Raw genomic sequence first — 17,486 nt, forward strand, 5'->3', positions numbered from 1 at the left:
AGGTAAAAACGAAGAAAAGTAGATGCTTAAGATAACTTGTTAGCATTCATTATCAGCCTTTGGTGACACTGCATTAGTTTATATAGTGTCAACATATGCGTTAACATCAAATGAGTAAGATTGTATGCTCAGTATTGTGTAAAGCATCTACAATTTCAAAAGAAACTTTAGATACAGTCTACTTCTTAAAGAGCTTAAGAGCTTAATTACATATTAGACAACACAACTAAGACTTTTAAGTGATAATCACAAAAGGACTTTATTATTAGCTCCCACTATCCTTATTCAGTGACAGAAGTTCTTCTGCCCATGATAGAAAATTAGAATCTGATGACTCCTAAACTCCTGTGTTCCCTTTAAGTGAGTAAATGTTTTCTTATCTCTTATGATCATCAAAGCTTACATCTCTTTTTATGTTTACAGCTACTTCCCTTCTCCCAGAGTGTACTGCTGCTGGGTGACTTATCATGGGTGAAGGGATCCCAAGGGCTTCTTTTCTCTTTCTTGCTCATTTTTTCCCTAACTCAACAGTCTCTATTTCTGACCTCTGTGGAATTGGAGCTTGGAAAAATGAGGGAAAAGGAAATGGAATAGAAATGTTCCTACTTGACTGCTACTGTCATAAGAGGCTTTTACTTTTTCTGGGCTTAAAAAATTTTTAAAGTTGACTTTCTCTTATATTTTCATGGGTCTTTGGAGATCCCCTGTTCTGTACATCTCTTACCTACAGTTCTTTCTGGGTTAGTGTGTCTCTTACTCTCTCCTTAGCCTCTAGAATTCTAGAAATAACCTTCAGCTTCTCAGCTGCTGAGCTCTATTTCCTCTTCTTGGTGGCCCTCTTAAGAAGGACCTAAAACAACCCTTCAAGATGGTTCACACACTCAGATTTCCCAAATGACTCTTGAGAAACTCTCACCAATTTTTTTTGGGAGGTGGGGGGTCTGTTTAATACAGGGAGCTTAGATTTATTCTAATGCAGCAGTAAATCTGTATCATCCTACCTCACTCTTTTCAGAGTGTGGAGTGTGAGTCAAATACCAGTCCCCTTAATTATGGGGAACATACATGAGTCTTTCCAAGTTGTTCCATTAAAACTCCTCTCTTTTCATTTGAGGTAAAGGAGGAAGTATACTGTCTTAGGTATTAGATTTGATTTTATCCTACTTGGAACCTAATAAGATAACCTGTTACTCTTTCATAGATGCTAGCAGAAGGTATAAGACTCCTGATTTAGGGACGGGTGACTTTATTATTTACAGCACAGCAAGTATCAAGAACATCAAATTTATGTCAATTCTCCTGGACCCCAAGTCCCATGGGGAAATGAGGAAGACTCAGATGGATCCTGTACATACAGTAGATCATATTATAGAAGAGGAACAGTGAGCTTGGGTAATCCACTGCTTTTACAATAAGCAGTAAGCACATTTACCCTTTGTCCCAGAGGGAACATAAGTAAAACTGTTATATTGTTTTCTTTTTTTTGTTTTTGTTTCTACTATTCTGATTTTTATAAACAAAAATTGAAAAAGATAGATTTACTGTTCTTTAAGGCACTCAGTGGAAAGAAGAATAAAATCACATGTTGCTTCGTTATTTCACCAGCAAGCCCTCTCATTAGTAGGTTATATTTTTTTTAGATGGAACCATCTGAAGGAGTAAAATAAATGATTAGGGATGTTTCTTGCTTCCAGTCAAAAGTGATTAATGAGTATTATTGATAGGGTCTCCTTTTTAAAGTAAGACTTCCCTTATACTTTAATAAAACTGTAGTTTTACTGAGAGGGTACAGTCTGCCCTAACATTCTGTTTATTCTTGGTATTTTCAGTACATATTTGTAATGATATTAGGGAAGAACAGTTGCAGTAATGGTTTCTCTGGACCTACAAGATAATAGTCTGAATATTTTATATTATCTCTTTGAAATCAAAGGAATTATGTTATAAACCTTTTAAAAATACATGTATTATTTATCCAGTAAAGTCTCTGTCTAAATTAAATTGAATTGTAAATATGTTTTATAATCCTTTCATTATCTTTTAAAAAACAGACCCAATAGGAACAGTTTTGAAGGTCACACAAATTGTTTATCAAAAAATATAGAAACTTACCAGTAAGTTAATATACAGTCATTTAATCGCTTCATTAAATTTTTGTTCATTATTATTTCAGTTTCACGGCTTGTAATATCTCCAGCATTAAGAAAGGAAGTTATGCAGTGGTTGAAATTATGAGCCAATAGTTATTTATTGGTAGTTATTTACAGTTGAACATTCACACAGTATTCAGTAGCATCGCTAGGTAATAGAGGTTACAAATGAAGGCTATAGAACTGGATTTGCCATTTATTAGCTGTTTCACTTTGGGAAGGTACTTTGTTTTTGAGTTTTTCTCATCTGCAATATAAATTTGAGGCATCAGATGGGTTTGTAAACAGTGTTTTTAAATTTTAGTCTGGTATTAAAATGTCTCTGTTGACAAATGTGGCTTATTAATAGTTGTAAATACATTTCTATATTAAAACTTATATATATAAATATTCTCCCAAAGCTAGCTATATCTGTAGAGGTGAATCTGGGGGTTCGGGGATGTGTGGTATGTGGAATCTCTGTCTATTCCTGGATCAGTGGGTTTATGTGAAGTCTGCATGTAGGCAAGCATGTCTGTTTGTGGATGGAGGTATAGGGGTAGATGTGCTTACGGATGACCCCTCCCTGTGTATATGTATTGTGCTTGCACGTATGTGTTTTCTTTGTGCATGTTTGTGTGCATGTGTTGAATGAAGAGCAGTTTGTTCATCAGGGTTTGCTTACTGACACTTTAAAGAAAAACAGGAAAACAACACTGATTATTCATATTTATAGGAAGGCAGAAGTTTAAAATTTTTATTTTTAGAAGTTTGAGATTTTTGTTGAGGGATATAATATATAAAATTTATATGTAGAGGAATATAATATATAAAATTTGCTTTTAACTAGACTATAGACCTTTCTTTTGGGATATATGATCTTTATAAACATTAAAGTTTGTCATGTATTTCCCATTTTATAAAGAAGAGAATAACAGCTTGAGATTCATGATTTTTCAAACTATATTTTCAGAAAAATTACTTGAGTTAATATCTTCAGTGATTGTTTTGGGGAAGGAGTTACCTCAGTTCAGCCTTTGTCACCTTTTCCATTCCCGTTTGTCTGTAATTTTTGTAAGATTTATCTCCTTGTGAGTTGTTAACTTCATTCTTCAGTCAGTGTAGAATGGTGATGAAGAGAGCAGAATGTGGAATTTCACTTACTGAGTCCAAACACTTGTTTACCACTTAATGTGACTTTTAGCAATATATTTTTTAACCTTTCTACTTGTATTTCTTCACCTTTAAAATAATAATAATAGTACCTATCTCATGTGCTTTTGTTGAAAAATAAATGAGATAATTCATATAAAAGCAAGTAGCAGAGTGCCTTCTACAATGCTAGTACTCGGTAAATAATTAGGCCAATTTTAATGATGCTTTTTTATTGTTAATTGACACAGTCATCAAACTGGCCTATAATTACTCTTAATAATTGCTAGAAAGAATATGTTATTAGGCAGAATGTGCATCATCAGAGCATTTTCAGCATGTTGAATTATAATTTGTTTTAAATTGTATTACCGGCATTTGGCAAAGGATAAATTTCTATTATAGGAATATCCCTTTACATAAAGAGGGTGTGTTCTAATGTCTGTTGTTAGAAATGTCATTAACAGAAATAGACATCATAGTTGCATATTTGCAGAGGTCTTCTATTTTCCGGTAGCTCATTCCTCTTTGCCATGCAAGGCAGGAAGCATAGCTCCCCAGCCCTCTTGAATAATCAGCATGATTTCCTCTTCTGTTAGTACTATTTCCTACTAAGAACCTTAGAACCTAATTACAGCCTTGGGCATGTCATTCATTTCTCCATCCAGGTAACTGAGTTAAGAATTTTTGCCTCATTTGAGTCAGGTTACTGCTTTCTGCTCTTCAGCTGTTACCTTGAGTGACTTAGTATTGAGGATATAAGCACTTCCCCTAGAAAATCTTCTGTGGTCAAGGCTACTATATTAAAATAAAAGAACACCCTTCACCCCCAGCAATGGAAGGCGAGTTCCAGTTGTTTCATGTCTTTGTCATCGTTTGGTTTTGTCATCTTTTAAGTTTAGACCTTATGATGGTGTTAATTTATATTTCCCTCATTAGAATGATGTTGAGCACCTTTTTTATGCATATTGACCATTTGGATATTCTCTTTGGCTAAGTACCTGTTCAAGTCTTTTGCCTACTCTTAGACTTTTTCTTATTGCTTTGTAGGTATTCTTTACATATTGTGGATGTGAATTCTTTGTTGGATACATGTGTTGTAAATATGTTTTCCCAGTGTATGATCTGCCTTTTTATTCTAATGGTATCTCTGCCTTCTTTTTCAAAGATGAAAAGAATTATAGCTATTACTTTTGGTTCCTGTTAAATAGGATTTTAGCTTTAGTCACCTTGTTCTGGACAGGTACTACCCTATAGGTCACCTTTGTGTGAATTAGATAAAGGCACCCCCTCTAAGTAGATGTAGCCCCATTAGCATAAGATTTTTTTTTTTAAAGGATGGTGTCTTTTAGTGAAGGAAAAGGCTTCTTTCAGGTAGCCCGAGTATTCTGCTAAGGCTACAGCTTGCTGAGTAGAGCTTGGTCTAGCCTGGATTTACCCCTCAGTCTGGTGCCTTAATGGTTGCTCAGCACTCAAACCGCAAACCAAAAATGGCACCCTAGGGCAGGTTATCTTTAAATATTCAGAGTTTCTGGCCGGGAGCGGTGGCTCACGTCTGTAATCCCAGCACTTTGGGGGGCCGAGGCGGGCGGATCACGAGGTCATCCAGACCATCCTGGCTAACACGGTGAAACCCCGTCTCTACTAAAAAATACAAAAATTAGCCAGGCGAAGTAGCGGGCGCCTGTAGTTCCAGCTACTGGGGAGGCTGAGGCAGGAGAATGGCGTGAACCTGGGAGGCGGAGCCTGCAGTGAGCCGAGATCGCGCCACTGCACTCCAGCCTGAGCGACAGCAAGACTCCGTCTCAAAAACAAAAAATAAATAAATAAATAAATAGTAAATATTCAGAGTTTCTAACTATTGGATACAAATTATTACAGTTTATGCATTGAATTTTCTCTTTTCAAAAGGTTGTTCTTAAGTTGTGGGGAGCTAACTTCCAAAATTAATTTCCTAGTTTTGAGTTGGTTATGGCTTAAAAGTTTAGTTATCAGTTAGATGTCTCATACCCAGGATATATTTTTCCCACTGCAACACTGTTCTGTGGAATCTTGGTTATAAACCAACCTATAGTAGTGGGATAGAGAGACCTTAACCACTGTGTGTAATGGGTGGTCTTTCTATAGCAAATATTGTTTAGCAGTCTGCCTTAGGGTAGGAGTGGCATACTTCCCACATTGTCCTATTATTAAAAATAAGAATTACTTCACTTTCCAGCTACCTCTGATGGTTGTGCTTGTATCGTGGTGCAGTGTTACCTGTGGATAAGAAGGATGAACTAAGGACACCAGGTCTCTTGCTAGTGATAACCTGTAACATTTTTCCTGGTTTTAGGCTTGCTCCCCTCTCTTCCCAAAGCCCCCAAATCCTGCTTCCTTTCTCACTGCCATCCCTTAGTCCTTTTAAGTTAAGATTTCCCATTTCCCTGCTCTATGGTGGAATATAATTCATTCTGAGAAAGATTTCTGTCTTCTTCAGTCCTTGAGGCAAAAGTGCTCAACCAGTCTTTTGAGGATAAGGGTTTTGGTTTTGTATTATTTATTTATTTATTTAAATGTTAACAGTAGTGGGGGAAATAAACAGGACAAAAATAGCAAGCAAACAGAGATGATGCTACTAAGTTTTCAAAAAATGTGTTTCTGGTTCTCAGATATTAAGTAAGGCCAGTTTCTGTTTTTTCTTCATTTAATTTCATAAATGCTTTAATCTTTTCTTCGTGACTATGCTAATTACTCTCTCTATAGTTATTATTCCTCGTGACCCAGGGTCACTTATTTCCTACCTTTTCATGGTTTTGTTTTTGTTTTTGTTTTGAGACAGAGTCTCACACTGTCGCCCAGGTTGGAGTGCAGTGGTGGGATCTTGGCTCACTGCAACCTCCTCCTCCCAGGTTCAAGCAATTCTTTTGCCTCAGCCTCCCAAGTAGCTGGGATTACAGGTCTGCACCACCACGTCTGGCTAATTTTTGTATTTTTTTTTAGCAGAGATGGGGTTTTGCCATGTTGGCCAGGCTGATCTTGAACTCCTGATCCGCCCGCCTCATCCTCCCAGAGTGCTGGGATTACAGGTGTGAGCCACTGCACCCAGCTGACTTATTCCCTAACTTTTTAAAACCTTGGAGCTAGTGTAGTTGGGACCCGTTTCAAGTTTAAAGAAGGCATCTCACATACTTCTTGACTAGAATTTAAAATATGCCAAGTATATAATATGTATTTAGGAAAATGGTCTACCCAAATTCCCATGGAATTGTAAACGAGAGCATAACTATGTTATATTCCAAAGAAGGTCTGTCTTTGGAATTCACAGTACATGTGAAAAGCTATAGGATTGTATTATTTAGGTTGGTAATCTAAGTGAAGTAAGGTTTGTAGCATGATGTAGGCTTTTTGTCTTCAGGTTTTTTTTTTTTTTTTAATTATACTTTAAGTTTTAGGGTACATGTGCACAATGTGCAGGTTTGTTACATATGTATACATGTGCCATGTTGGTGTGCTGCACCCATTAACTCATCATTTAACATTAGGTATATCTCCTAATGCTGTCCCTCCCCCCACCCCACAACAGTCCCCAGAGTGTGTTGTTCCCCTTCCTGTGTCCATGTGTTCTCATTGTTCAATTCCTACCTATGAGCGAGAACATGCAGTGTTTGGTTTTTTGTCCTTGTGATAGTTTACTGAGAATGATGGTTTCCAGTTTCATCCATGTCCCTACAAAGGACATGAACTCATCATTTTTTATGGCTGCATAGTATTCCATGGTGTATATGTGCCACATTTTCTTAATCCAGTCTATTGTTGTTGGACATTTGGGTTGGTTCCAACTCTTTGCTATTGTGAATAGTGCCGCAATAAACGTACGTGTGCATGTGTCTTTATAGCAGCATGATTTATAGTCCTTTGGGTATATACCCAGTAATGGGATGGCTGGGTCAAATGGTATTTCTAGTTCTAGATCCCTGAGGAATCACCACACTGACTTCCACAGTGGTTGAACTAGTTTACAGTCCCACCAACAGTGTAAAAGTGTTCCTATTTCTCCACATCTTCTCCAGCACCTGTTGTTTCCTGACTTTTTAATGATGGCCATTCTAACTGGTGTGAGATGGTATCTCATTTGATTTGCATTTCTCTGATGGCCAGTGATGATGAGCATTTTTTCACGTGTTTTTTGGCTGCAAAAATGTCTTCTTTTGAGAAGTGTCTGTTCATGTCCTTTACCCACTTTTTGATGGGGTTGTTTTTTTCTTGTAAATTTGTTTGAGTTCATTGTAGATTCTGGATATTAGCCTTTTGTCATATGAGTATGTTGCGAAAATTTTCTCCCATTTTGTAGGTTGCCTGTTCACTCTGATGATAGTTTCTTTTGCTGTGCAGAAGCTGTTTAGTTTAATTAGATCCCATTTGTCAATTTTGGCTTTTGTTGCCATTGCTTTTGGTGTTTTAGACATGAAGTCCTTGCCCATGCCTATGTCCTCAATGGTATTGCCTAAGTTTTCTTCTAGGGTTTTTATGGTTTTAGGTCTGACATGTAAGTCTTTAATCCATCTTGAATTAATTTTTGTATAAGGTGTAAGGAAGGGATCCAGTTTCAGCTTTCTACATATGGCTAGCCAGTTTTCCCAGCACCATTTATTAAATAGGGAATCCTTTCCCCATTGCTTGTTTTTGTCAGGTTTGTCAAAGATCAGATAGTTGTAGATATGTGGCATTATTTCTGAGGGCTCTGTTCTGTTCCATTTAAGTCGGCTTAGAACAAAACTTTTCTGGCTTATTTTGATGTCTCAGAGGCCTTGAAAAAATGGATTGACTAATATTTATCAATTTTAAGATTTTATGTTTAAATATTTTTTTAAATGAGTAAGTACAGATTATATTATTAATCTCTAGGCATTCTGAGCTCTTTCATGTAAGCTCTTTCCAGTTTTGCTTTTATACCTCTGTCCTGATTAAATGAGTTGTACAATTTGAAATCCTATTTCTTTTTTATCATAGAGAATTATGTCTTGATTTATATTGATTACCTACAAATTTTGATTCATTTTCTTGTAAAAATTAATGTCCTCTGCAAGAAAATTATGTCAGTTCAACAGAGAGGAAGGAACACAAATATTAACATAATCTTATTTGTACATCTTTTGCAAGCACATTTTATGAGAGATCCATAAGCTACCTAGAACTTTAAAAAACTTAAAAGGATCTAAATATCTCAGCATAAAAGAAAGGATATAAATTCTTCCTTGTTTGGGTGCTTTATTTTCTTCCATATTGTTTTCTCTTCTATTAACCACAGGTAGACATTAGTTTTCTCAGCGACCTATATATTTCTACCCTTGAGCATTTATAGGCTTTAGTAGTAATTTTCTATTGTGCTTTATATTGCCATGGTTATTCAAGGTAAATATTTAGATACTTTTGTAATACATTATATCTTTGTTGTATCTCTCTGGGCTCATTGTAGATGTTCAGGGAATAATTATTAATTGATTAATATCATCTTTTCTACAAGGAAAATAATACCAATATTAAATGACTTCCCCAATTTGTTAATGGTTTCCTTTAAAATACTCAGGAATTTTTTTACATCACCTAAAATATGTAAGTAGTTTAATGAATTCCAGGTCATATAGTAATGAGTTTTCTGTGAAACCAGGGAAGTGTGACCCTTCCTTTTAGGAGAATATACCCTAAATTATATTTGTTTTTAAAGGTTTTATGATTACAGAGTAATATATATAGTAAAATATTAAATATTAATAAGTTACTAATACTAAATAGCTTTGATTCTCGACAACACCATGGGATTTACAATTTTAAAGTGTTTAGTAATTGGTAAACCAGATCCATTTTGTTTATGTAAGACAGGAACTTAGAAACTAAGGTGGTGCATATGTTTAGAGATCAGGTTTAACTTTAATCAGTAGGCATTTGAAATATTATTTTTCATCTTATAAAAGGTTTTCAGAAGGGAAGATATTTCTGGTGTTAGAAAGGTAAAATCTGAAATAATCTGGGGAAATGTAGTCAGCATATTTACCAATAACACTATTCAAATTTTTAAAAGTGAAGCATTTGTAGCATATATTTACTTCTCATTTTTAATAATCTTAATCCTAAAAACTTGCAAGAGCAAATCATTGTAGTGAAATATTGTCTCTTCTTAGAAACTTGAAAATGTTTTAATCAATACCCCAAAACTGAAGGAATAAATATAAAAATTTGGTATTCACTTTTATTCTCTTCTTGCTTCTCTTTCCCTGTCCCCAAAGCAGATCGCCAAACTGAGGCAGCAACTACAACGCAGTAAACAGAGTAGTCGTCACAGTAAGGAGAAAGATCGCCAGTCACCTCTTCATGGCAACCATATAACAATCAGTCACACTCAGGTAGGCTAACTTCTTCTTGTCCAGATTTGAATAATTACTTTTAGTTCATTAAGGAAGGGAATTCATCATTTCAGCATTAAAAAAAAACCATAAATCTTTATCTCTACTAAATTACTAGTTTGTTAAATTGTTATAAAAAGATTGTTAGAAAGCAGCCGGGCGGCTGGGCTCGGTGGCTCACGCCTGTAATCCCAGCACTTTGGGAGGCCGAGGTGGGCGAATCACGAGGTCAGGAGATCCAGACCATGCTGGCTAACACGGTGAAACCCTGTCTCTACTAAAAAAATACAAAAAAAATTAGCCGGGCATGGTGGCGGGCGCCTGTAGTCCCAGCTACTGGGGAGGCTGAGGCAGGAGAATGGCATGAACCCAGGAGGCGGAGCTTGCAGTGAGCCAAGATCGCGCCATTGCACTTCAGACTGGGCGACAGAGCGAGACTCCATCTCAAAAAAAAGAAACAAAACAGCCAGGGGCAGTGGCTCACTCCTGTAACCCTACCACTTTGGGAGGCCAAGGCAGGTGGATCACTTGAGGTCGGGAGTTCGAAAGCAGCCTGGCCAACATAGTGAAACCCCATCTCTACTAAAAATACAAAAAAATTAGCCAGACTAGTGGTGGGTTCCTGTAATCCCGACTACTCGGAGGCTGAGGCAGGAGACTCACTTGAACCCGGGAGGCAGAGGTTGCAGTGAGCCGAGATCATACCACTGCACTCCAGCCTGGGTGACAGAGCGAGAATCCATCTCAATGGTTAGCCTTCTCTTAATAACAGATAAAACAGAGGATGGTGGTGTCAAGGATGATACTGACCTGGATTGAAATCTTTACTTCCTTCACTTATTGAGCAACTATGTGCATTATCTCATTTAATCTTCCTAACGGTTCCTTTACCCATCTTTCTCTGTATATCTATGTATCTTATCCCTATTTTACATATGAAGAAATTGAGGATTAACACTTTTATTTTCCCCTAGAATTAAATACTAACATATCCCATGGAACAAAATAGTAGTGTAACAGAAGAAACCCAAGCAGTATATCAAAACAAACCCAATTAGGGTTTGTTTCACAAAGATACGGATGATTCAACATTGGGAAATGTGTTAATTTAGTTAATTGCATCAGAAAACCAAAGTAGAAAAAACAGTTGATTTTTTAGATGCTGAGTTACACTTTATAAAAACTCAGTATCTTGTGATTAAAAAAATGACCTCTTACTAAACTAAAAATAGGATATTTCCTAATGTGACTAACTGCAAATACAGTAAGATCCTAACAATAAAATATTAGTAGCATAATTGTTAAAAAATCAAGTCAAGGATGTCTATAATTATTGATATTATTTGCTAGTGATTTAGAGGTTCTAGAACAGGGCAGTAAGAAAAAGAATTATCACTACTTACATATGATATTATATATTTAGAAAATCAAAGTGAATTAACTAGACTATTAAAACTAATGATCAGATAGCTAAAATGAAAAATACTGACAATACCAAGTGTTGATGAGGATGTGGAACAACCAGAACAGCCACACATTGCTGGTGGGAACACAAAAAGGTACAACTACTTTGGCAAACATTTTGTCATTTTCTTAAGAAGTTAAGCATATGCTGACCGTTCAACCTAGAATTTTCACCCTTTGGTATCAATCCATGAGAAATAAAAGCATATGTCCACACAAACACTTGTACGTGAATCTTCTCAGAGGCATTATTCATAATACTAAAACAAAATGGAAATAGACAAACATCCATCAAGTTGTGAGTGGATAAACACTTCATATATCCATGCATCCGTGCAATACTGTTAGGCAGTAAAATGGAAGGAACTACTGATACACGGAATAACATGGTTGAATCTGAAAAACATCATGCTAGGTGAAAGAAATCAGGAGCAAAAGGCTACATACTGTGTAATTTGTTATATTAAATTCTCAAAAAGGCAACATTATCGAAACAAAGTTTTAGGGATGCGGATTGACCACAGAGAGGCCCTAGGGAAATTTTTTGGGTGGTAGAAGGTTCTAAACATGACCATACTAACAAAGGTCAACAAACTGCATACTTAAAATGGGAGAATTTTATTGTATGCCGATTATACCTCATTAAAGCTATAAAACAAACTGGCAAGTCTGAGACATTTGAAGTGAAAATTCTTATATGCCTTCCTTTTTCTTCTTAATCTGATAGAATGAACATATTGTTTGTTTCAAGCAGTTTTTCTCTAGGAGTCCAGTGCACTTACACTAGATCAGTTGACTCATTGACTTAACAAAGAATACTTACACAATTGTTCAAATTTACATTGAATTTTTACCATGTGGTTGTTCTTAAAAATTATTATCCTTTGCTATACACACTGGAATATTTGTAGGTGGAATATGAAGTGTAGAATGTACTTTAAAATATTCCAAAAACCAAAAAAGGGTGTTCACATGAAACAAGTTGGTAAATGTTGATAATTTTTGAAGCTGGATTATGTGTACCTGGGGGTTTATTGTGTTACTCTGTTGAATTATGTTTATGATTGGAATTTTCCATAATGAAAAGGGGAAAACTGAAACTAGATGACTAGATAAAGTATAAACATACCCAAATTCAATTTCCTCTTATACTAGTAATAACATGTTTCAAAATATGATGAAAAATGTAAAATGCCTGGAATCAAACTTAAAAGAAATATGTAAACTATACACCTCTGAGAACATGAAATATAAGACACATAAATGGGAAGTCTTAACACATTAATAGATGGGAAGATTCAGTATTTTTCAAATAGCAATTTACCTGAAATTAATGTACAAATTGTTTTGCGTTCCAGTACAAATTTAAAAGGAATTGTTTTTATTACTTGAAAAATTGTCTTCAAAGGTCAATGAAAAAGCAGTGCCCATTAATAGAAAAGAAAATTTGAAAAGACTTTTCCTACAAGATATGAAAATGTAATATAAAATTATAGCAATTAAGTGGCACTCTGCCTAGGGATTATCAGATAGTAGCTCCAGGAAATCAAATACAGAATCCATAAAGAAATGTTGGGGCAATGGGATTACTGTGTGGGGGAAATAATACTAAGACTTTACACCATACACAAAAATGAATCATGATAGGTTAAGTATTTAAATATGAAAAACCGTAAAAATCCAGAAAGAAAAATATTTGATAAAAGTTGATTACCTATTTGATAAAATACAGTTAACTCTTCAACAACAATGGGGGTTGGGGCATTGACCCTCATGCAGTTGAAAATTTGTTTATAACTTTTGGGTTCCCAAAAACTTAACCTACTAAGAGCCTACTGTTGCACAGAAGCCTTGTCGGTAACATAAAATAGTCGCTTAACATATTTTGTATGTTTCATGTATTATATACTATATTCTTTAATAAAGTAAGCTAGAGAAAAAAATGGTCATTAATAAAAGCATAAGGAAGAAAAAATATGTTGAGTGTTCATTAAGTGGAAGTGAATCATCATAAAGGTCTTCCTCCCCATTGTTCACTTTGAGTAGGCTGAGGAGGAGAAAAAAGAGGAGAGGTTGGTTTTGCTGTCTCAGGGTGGCAGAGGTGGAAGAAAATCTGTATGTAAGTCGACCCACAGAGGTCAAACCCATGTTGTTCAAGGGTCAACAGTATTTGAAAAAATACTGATAGTAATATATGAAAAAGAGTTAAAACCTCAATATGAAAAAAGCTCATGCATCAATAAGAGACAAAAGACACTGATGAGCAGCAACTCACAGCTGGCAAGAATACACCATTGTATGGGAAATATTATTAGTGTGGTAACCAATGATTAGCAGTCTGCCTTATCACAGATCATGTATGTCAACTTGATTCAGTGTAAGATAGAGGTCGTTTTAATTTTTACCTTATTAATCTTTATTTTTCTTATTTCTTTCCTGTTGTATAAATCATTAAGCATCAAAAGGCTTGTCTTACACTTTTTACTTAACAACTGTTAGTGGTAGTTAATTTTTGAGAACTCCTGCCAAGGACTTTTGAAAACAGGCTTTAAATTGTTAAGTGAGTTGTTGAACTTAGCATAATACTGTTGCCACGTTACTTAATAATCCAACAGATTTTCTTAAATAGTTGACAAGATGGAAATGGCAAATACTAGAAGGTAATTGTTACTATACAGAAAACAAACATCTTGTAAACATACAGAGCTATACAGTGGACTTACATGATATATTTAAGTTACGTGACTTCAACTATGCTGTTCCCATGAAATAGAAAAAGGAAAACAAAGTAAATAATGCAGAAGATTCTGCCATTCTACTGAACAAGTATATACATTATACAGGTATACCTTTATACTTACTTACATAAAGGGATTTGAAAGGATTATTTTGACTATGTAATTTTCATTTTACTTTCTTACTTCAGAACCTAAATTTCTGTATGTGCACCTGAATTTTTATTGTATTTGGAAGGTCAGAAATAACTCCATTCATTGAGTTTCAATTTTAATATTTACCATACTCTTTAGTTCTTGATTGCTTTGACCACAAATAATTTGATACCACCTTTATCTTATCTCATAGGCTACTGGATCAAGGTCAGTTCCTATGCCACTGTCAAGTATATCAGTGCCAAAATCATCTGTTTCACGTGTGCCCTGCAATGTAGAAGGAATAAGTCCTGAATTAGAAAAGGTATTCATTAAAGAAAATAATGGGAAGGAAGAAGTATCCAAGGTAAGGTTACGTGGGATATTTGAATCCTTTTTTTCTTTGATATAACGAACTGTCTGAAAAGTACTTTCTTGGTAACAGCTTTGTTAAGATATAATTCACATACCATCCAGTTTACTCATTTAGTTTACAATTCAGTGGTTTTTAACAGATTCAGAGTAATACAACCATCACCACAATCAATTTTACAGCATTTTCATCACCCCAAAAAGAAACATTTTATCCTTTCACAGTAGTCTCTCATTTCCCTGTAATACTCTTGGCCCTAGGCAGCCACTAATCTGTTTATGGATTTTTTGGTGGTTGTTGTAGATGTTTCATATCAATGGAATCATACAACGTGGCGTTTTTACCTGGATTTTTTTTAACTTAGCATAGTGTTTTTAAGGTTCACCCATGTTTAGCCTATTATCAGTGACTTCCTTTTTATGGCCAAATATTAATCAGTTATATGGATTTTATTTATTCGGTCATCAATTAATGGAAATTTGGATTGTTTTACTTTTTGGCTATTGTGAATAATGCTTCTGTAAACATTTGTATACAAGTTTTTGTGTGAACATACTGTTTGCATTTCTCTTGGGTATATACCTAGGGTTGGAATTGCTAATATGGTAACTCTATGTTTAACTTTTTGAGGAACTGCCAGACTCTTTTCCAAAGTGTCTGCATTATTGTATATTCCTACCAATGTATAAGAATTCCAGTTTCTCTGCATCCTCACCAACACTTGTAATTATCTGTCCTTTTTTAATTATAGCAATCTTAGTGGATGTGAAGTGATATATCATTGTGGTGTTAATTTACATTTCCTAATGGCTGAAGATATTAAGCATCTTTTCATGTGCTAGTGGTCTTTTTTTTTTTTTTTTTTTGTGATGGAGTCTCCTCGCTCTTTCACCCAGGCTGGAGTGCAGTGGTGTGATCTCAGCTCACTGCAAGCTCCGCCTCCCAGGTTCACACCATTCTCCGGCCTCAGCCTCCCGAGTAGCTGGGACTACAGGTGCTCGCCACCACGCCTGGCTAATTTTTTTGTATTTTTAGTAGAGACGGGGTTTCACCATGTTAGCCAGGATGGTCTGGATCTCCTGACCTCGTGATCCTCCCGCCTCGGCCTCCCAAAGTGCTGGGATTACAGGCGTGAGCCACTGCACCCAGCTTTTAGTGGTCATTTGTATATCCTCATTGGAGAAATGTTTATTTAGATCTTTTGCCCCATTTTAAAATTGGCGGTGAAATTGCTAGGTCATAGCATTTGTACATTTAAAATCTTGATGAATATTGCCAGAAATACCCTCCCAAAAGGTTGTACTATTTTACTCTCCTTCAACATTTCATGTTAAGTTTATAATTTTATATATATTACAACATCAGGGAACTCTTTGGACATCATGGCATCTCTGTTTACCATTGAGCCCTTTTTTTTTTGAGACAGGGTCTCGTTCTGTTGCCCAGGCTGGAGTGCAGTGGCACCATCTCGACTCACTGTAACCTCCTCCTCCCAGGTTCAAGTGATTCTCCCGCCTCAGCCTCCCGAGTAGCTGGGATTACAGGCACACACCACCATGCCCAGCTAATTTTTGTATTTTTAGTGGAGACAGGGTTTTACCCTGTCGACCAGGCTGGTCTGGAACTCCTCACCTCAAGTGATCTGCCCACCTCGGCCTCCCAACATGCTTGGATTACAGGCATGAGCCACTGCGCCCAGCCCATTAAACTGTTTTCTTTATACATTAAGTAAAGTTTAAGAACAGTCATGTAAAGATGTAAACTTTTGGTCTAATTTTTAGAGGATGAGATAATTGACATATTTGCTGATTCCTTAAAAACATCCTTAAAAAGCAAAACTATACTAAAATAAAAAACTTGGTAAAGTACTTCTGCTTTTAATAAGCCATACTTCAATTGTAGCCATATCAGAATTATTCCAGGATAACCTACAAACTTAGAAGATAATTTTTAGAAGTTTTAGATTTATGATTAAATGTACCTCAAAGTTTTAATTAAAATATCACCATGAACTGGCCAGTAGCCAAAAAAGGAAAATTGTCTGGTTAACTATGTTGATATTCCAACATAGTTAACCAGACAATTTGTTCACTTTTTTTGTTTATAAAACAAACTGATAGATAATTAAAAATTATCTTTAGAGTAGAATAGTTATTGTTGTGAAGTTGGTATAGTTTTTGTTTAGCAGCATACTGTAGACAAATGAAGTTTTTAACTTTTAGGTTCAAGGGTACATGTGTAGGTTTCTTATATAGGTAAATTGTATGTCACTGCAACTTGGTGTACAGATTTCACCACCCAGGTAATAAGCATACTACCTGATAAGGTAGTTTTTCAATCCTCACCCTACTCCCATCTTCTGCCCTCAAGTAGGCCCTGATATCTGTTGTTCCCTTCTTTGTATCTATATGTACCCAATGTTTAGTTCCCATTTGTAAGTGAGAATATGTATAGTATTTGGTTTTTCTGTTCCTGTGTTAGTTTACTTAGGATAATGGCCTTTAGCACCATCCATGTTGCTGCAAAGGACATGGTCTTACTCTTTTTATGGCTGCATAGTATTCCATGGTATATATGTACCACATTTTCTTTATCCAGTCTACCACTGATGGGCATTTAGGTTGATTCCGTATGTTTGTTATTGTAAACAGTGCTGTCATGAACATATGCATGCATGTGTCTTTATGGTAGAGCAATTTATATTTCTTTGGGTATATACTCAATAATGGGATTGCTGAGTTGAATGGTAATTCTGCTTTGAGTTCTTTGAGAAATCACCACAGTGCTTTCCACAGTGGCTAAACTTACTTACATTCCCACCAGCAGTGTATAAGCATTCCCTTTTCTCCACAAACTTGCCAACATCTGTTTTTTTGACTTTTTTGTTTTGTTTTTTTTTTTTTTGGTAACGGAGTTCTCGCTCTGTTGCCCAGGTTGGAGTGCAATGGCGTGATCTTGGCTTACTACAACTTCTGCCTCCCGAGTCCAAGCGATTCTCCTGCCTTAGCCTCCCAAATGGCTGGGACTGCAGGTGCACGCTGCCATGCCTGACTAATTTTTTGTATTTTTTTTTCTAGTAGAGACAGGATTTCACCGTGTTTCCCAGACTGGTCTC

At 35.8% G+C, this 17,486-nt stretch overlaps 1 protein-coding gene across 3 annotated transcripts in view; it reads left to right on the forward strand.

Moving 5' to 3' along the window:
• GLCCI1 (glucocorticoid induced 1) overlaps positions 1 to 17,486 on the forward strand; it is a 131,234-nt gene that overhangs the window by 88,060 nt on the left and 25,688 nt on the right. For 2 of the 3 annotated variants that reach the window (XM_030822135.1, XM_030822136.1), the window contains exons 4-5: positions 9,551 to 9,664; positions 14,213 to 14,365. In XM_030822135.1, the coding sequence (XP_030677995.1) occupies positions 9,551 to 9,664; positions 14,213 to 14,365 (267 nt within the window). Of the gene's footprint in view, positions 1 to 9,547; positions 9,665 to 14,212; positions 14,366 to 17,486 lie in introns of all 3 variants that reach the window. The other variant, XM_030822134.1, reaches the window with a different exon arrangement.

Source organism: Nomascus leucogenys, chromosome 11 (assembly GCF_006542625.1).
Source record: "Nomascus leucogenys isolate Asia chromosome 11, Asia_NLE_v1, whole genome shotgun sequence".
In the NCBI taxonomy this organism is placed as follows: domain Eukaryota; kingdom Metazoa; phylum Chordata; class Mammalia; order Primates; family Hylobatidae; genus Nomascus; species Nomascus leucogenys.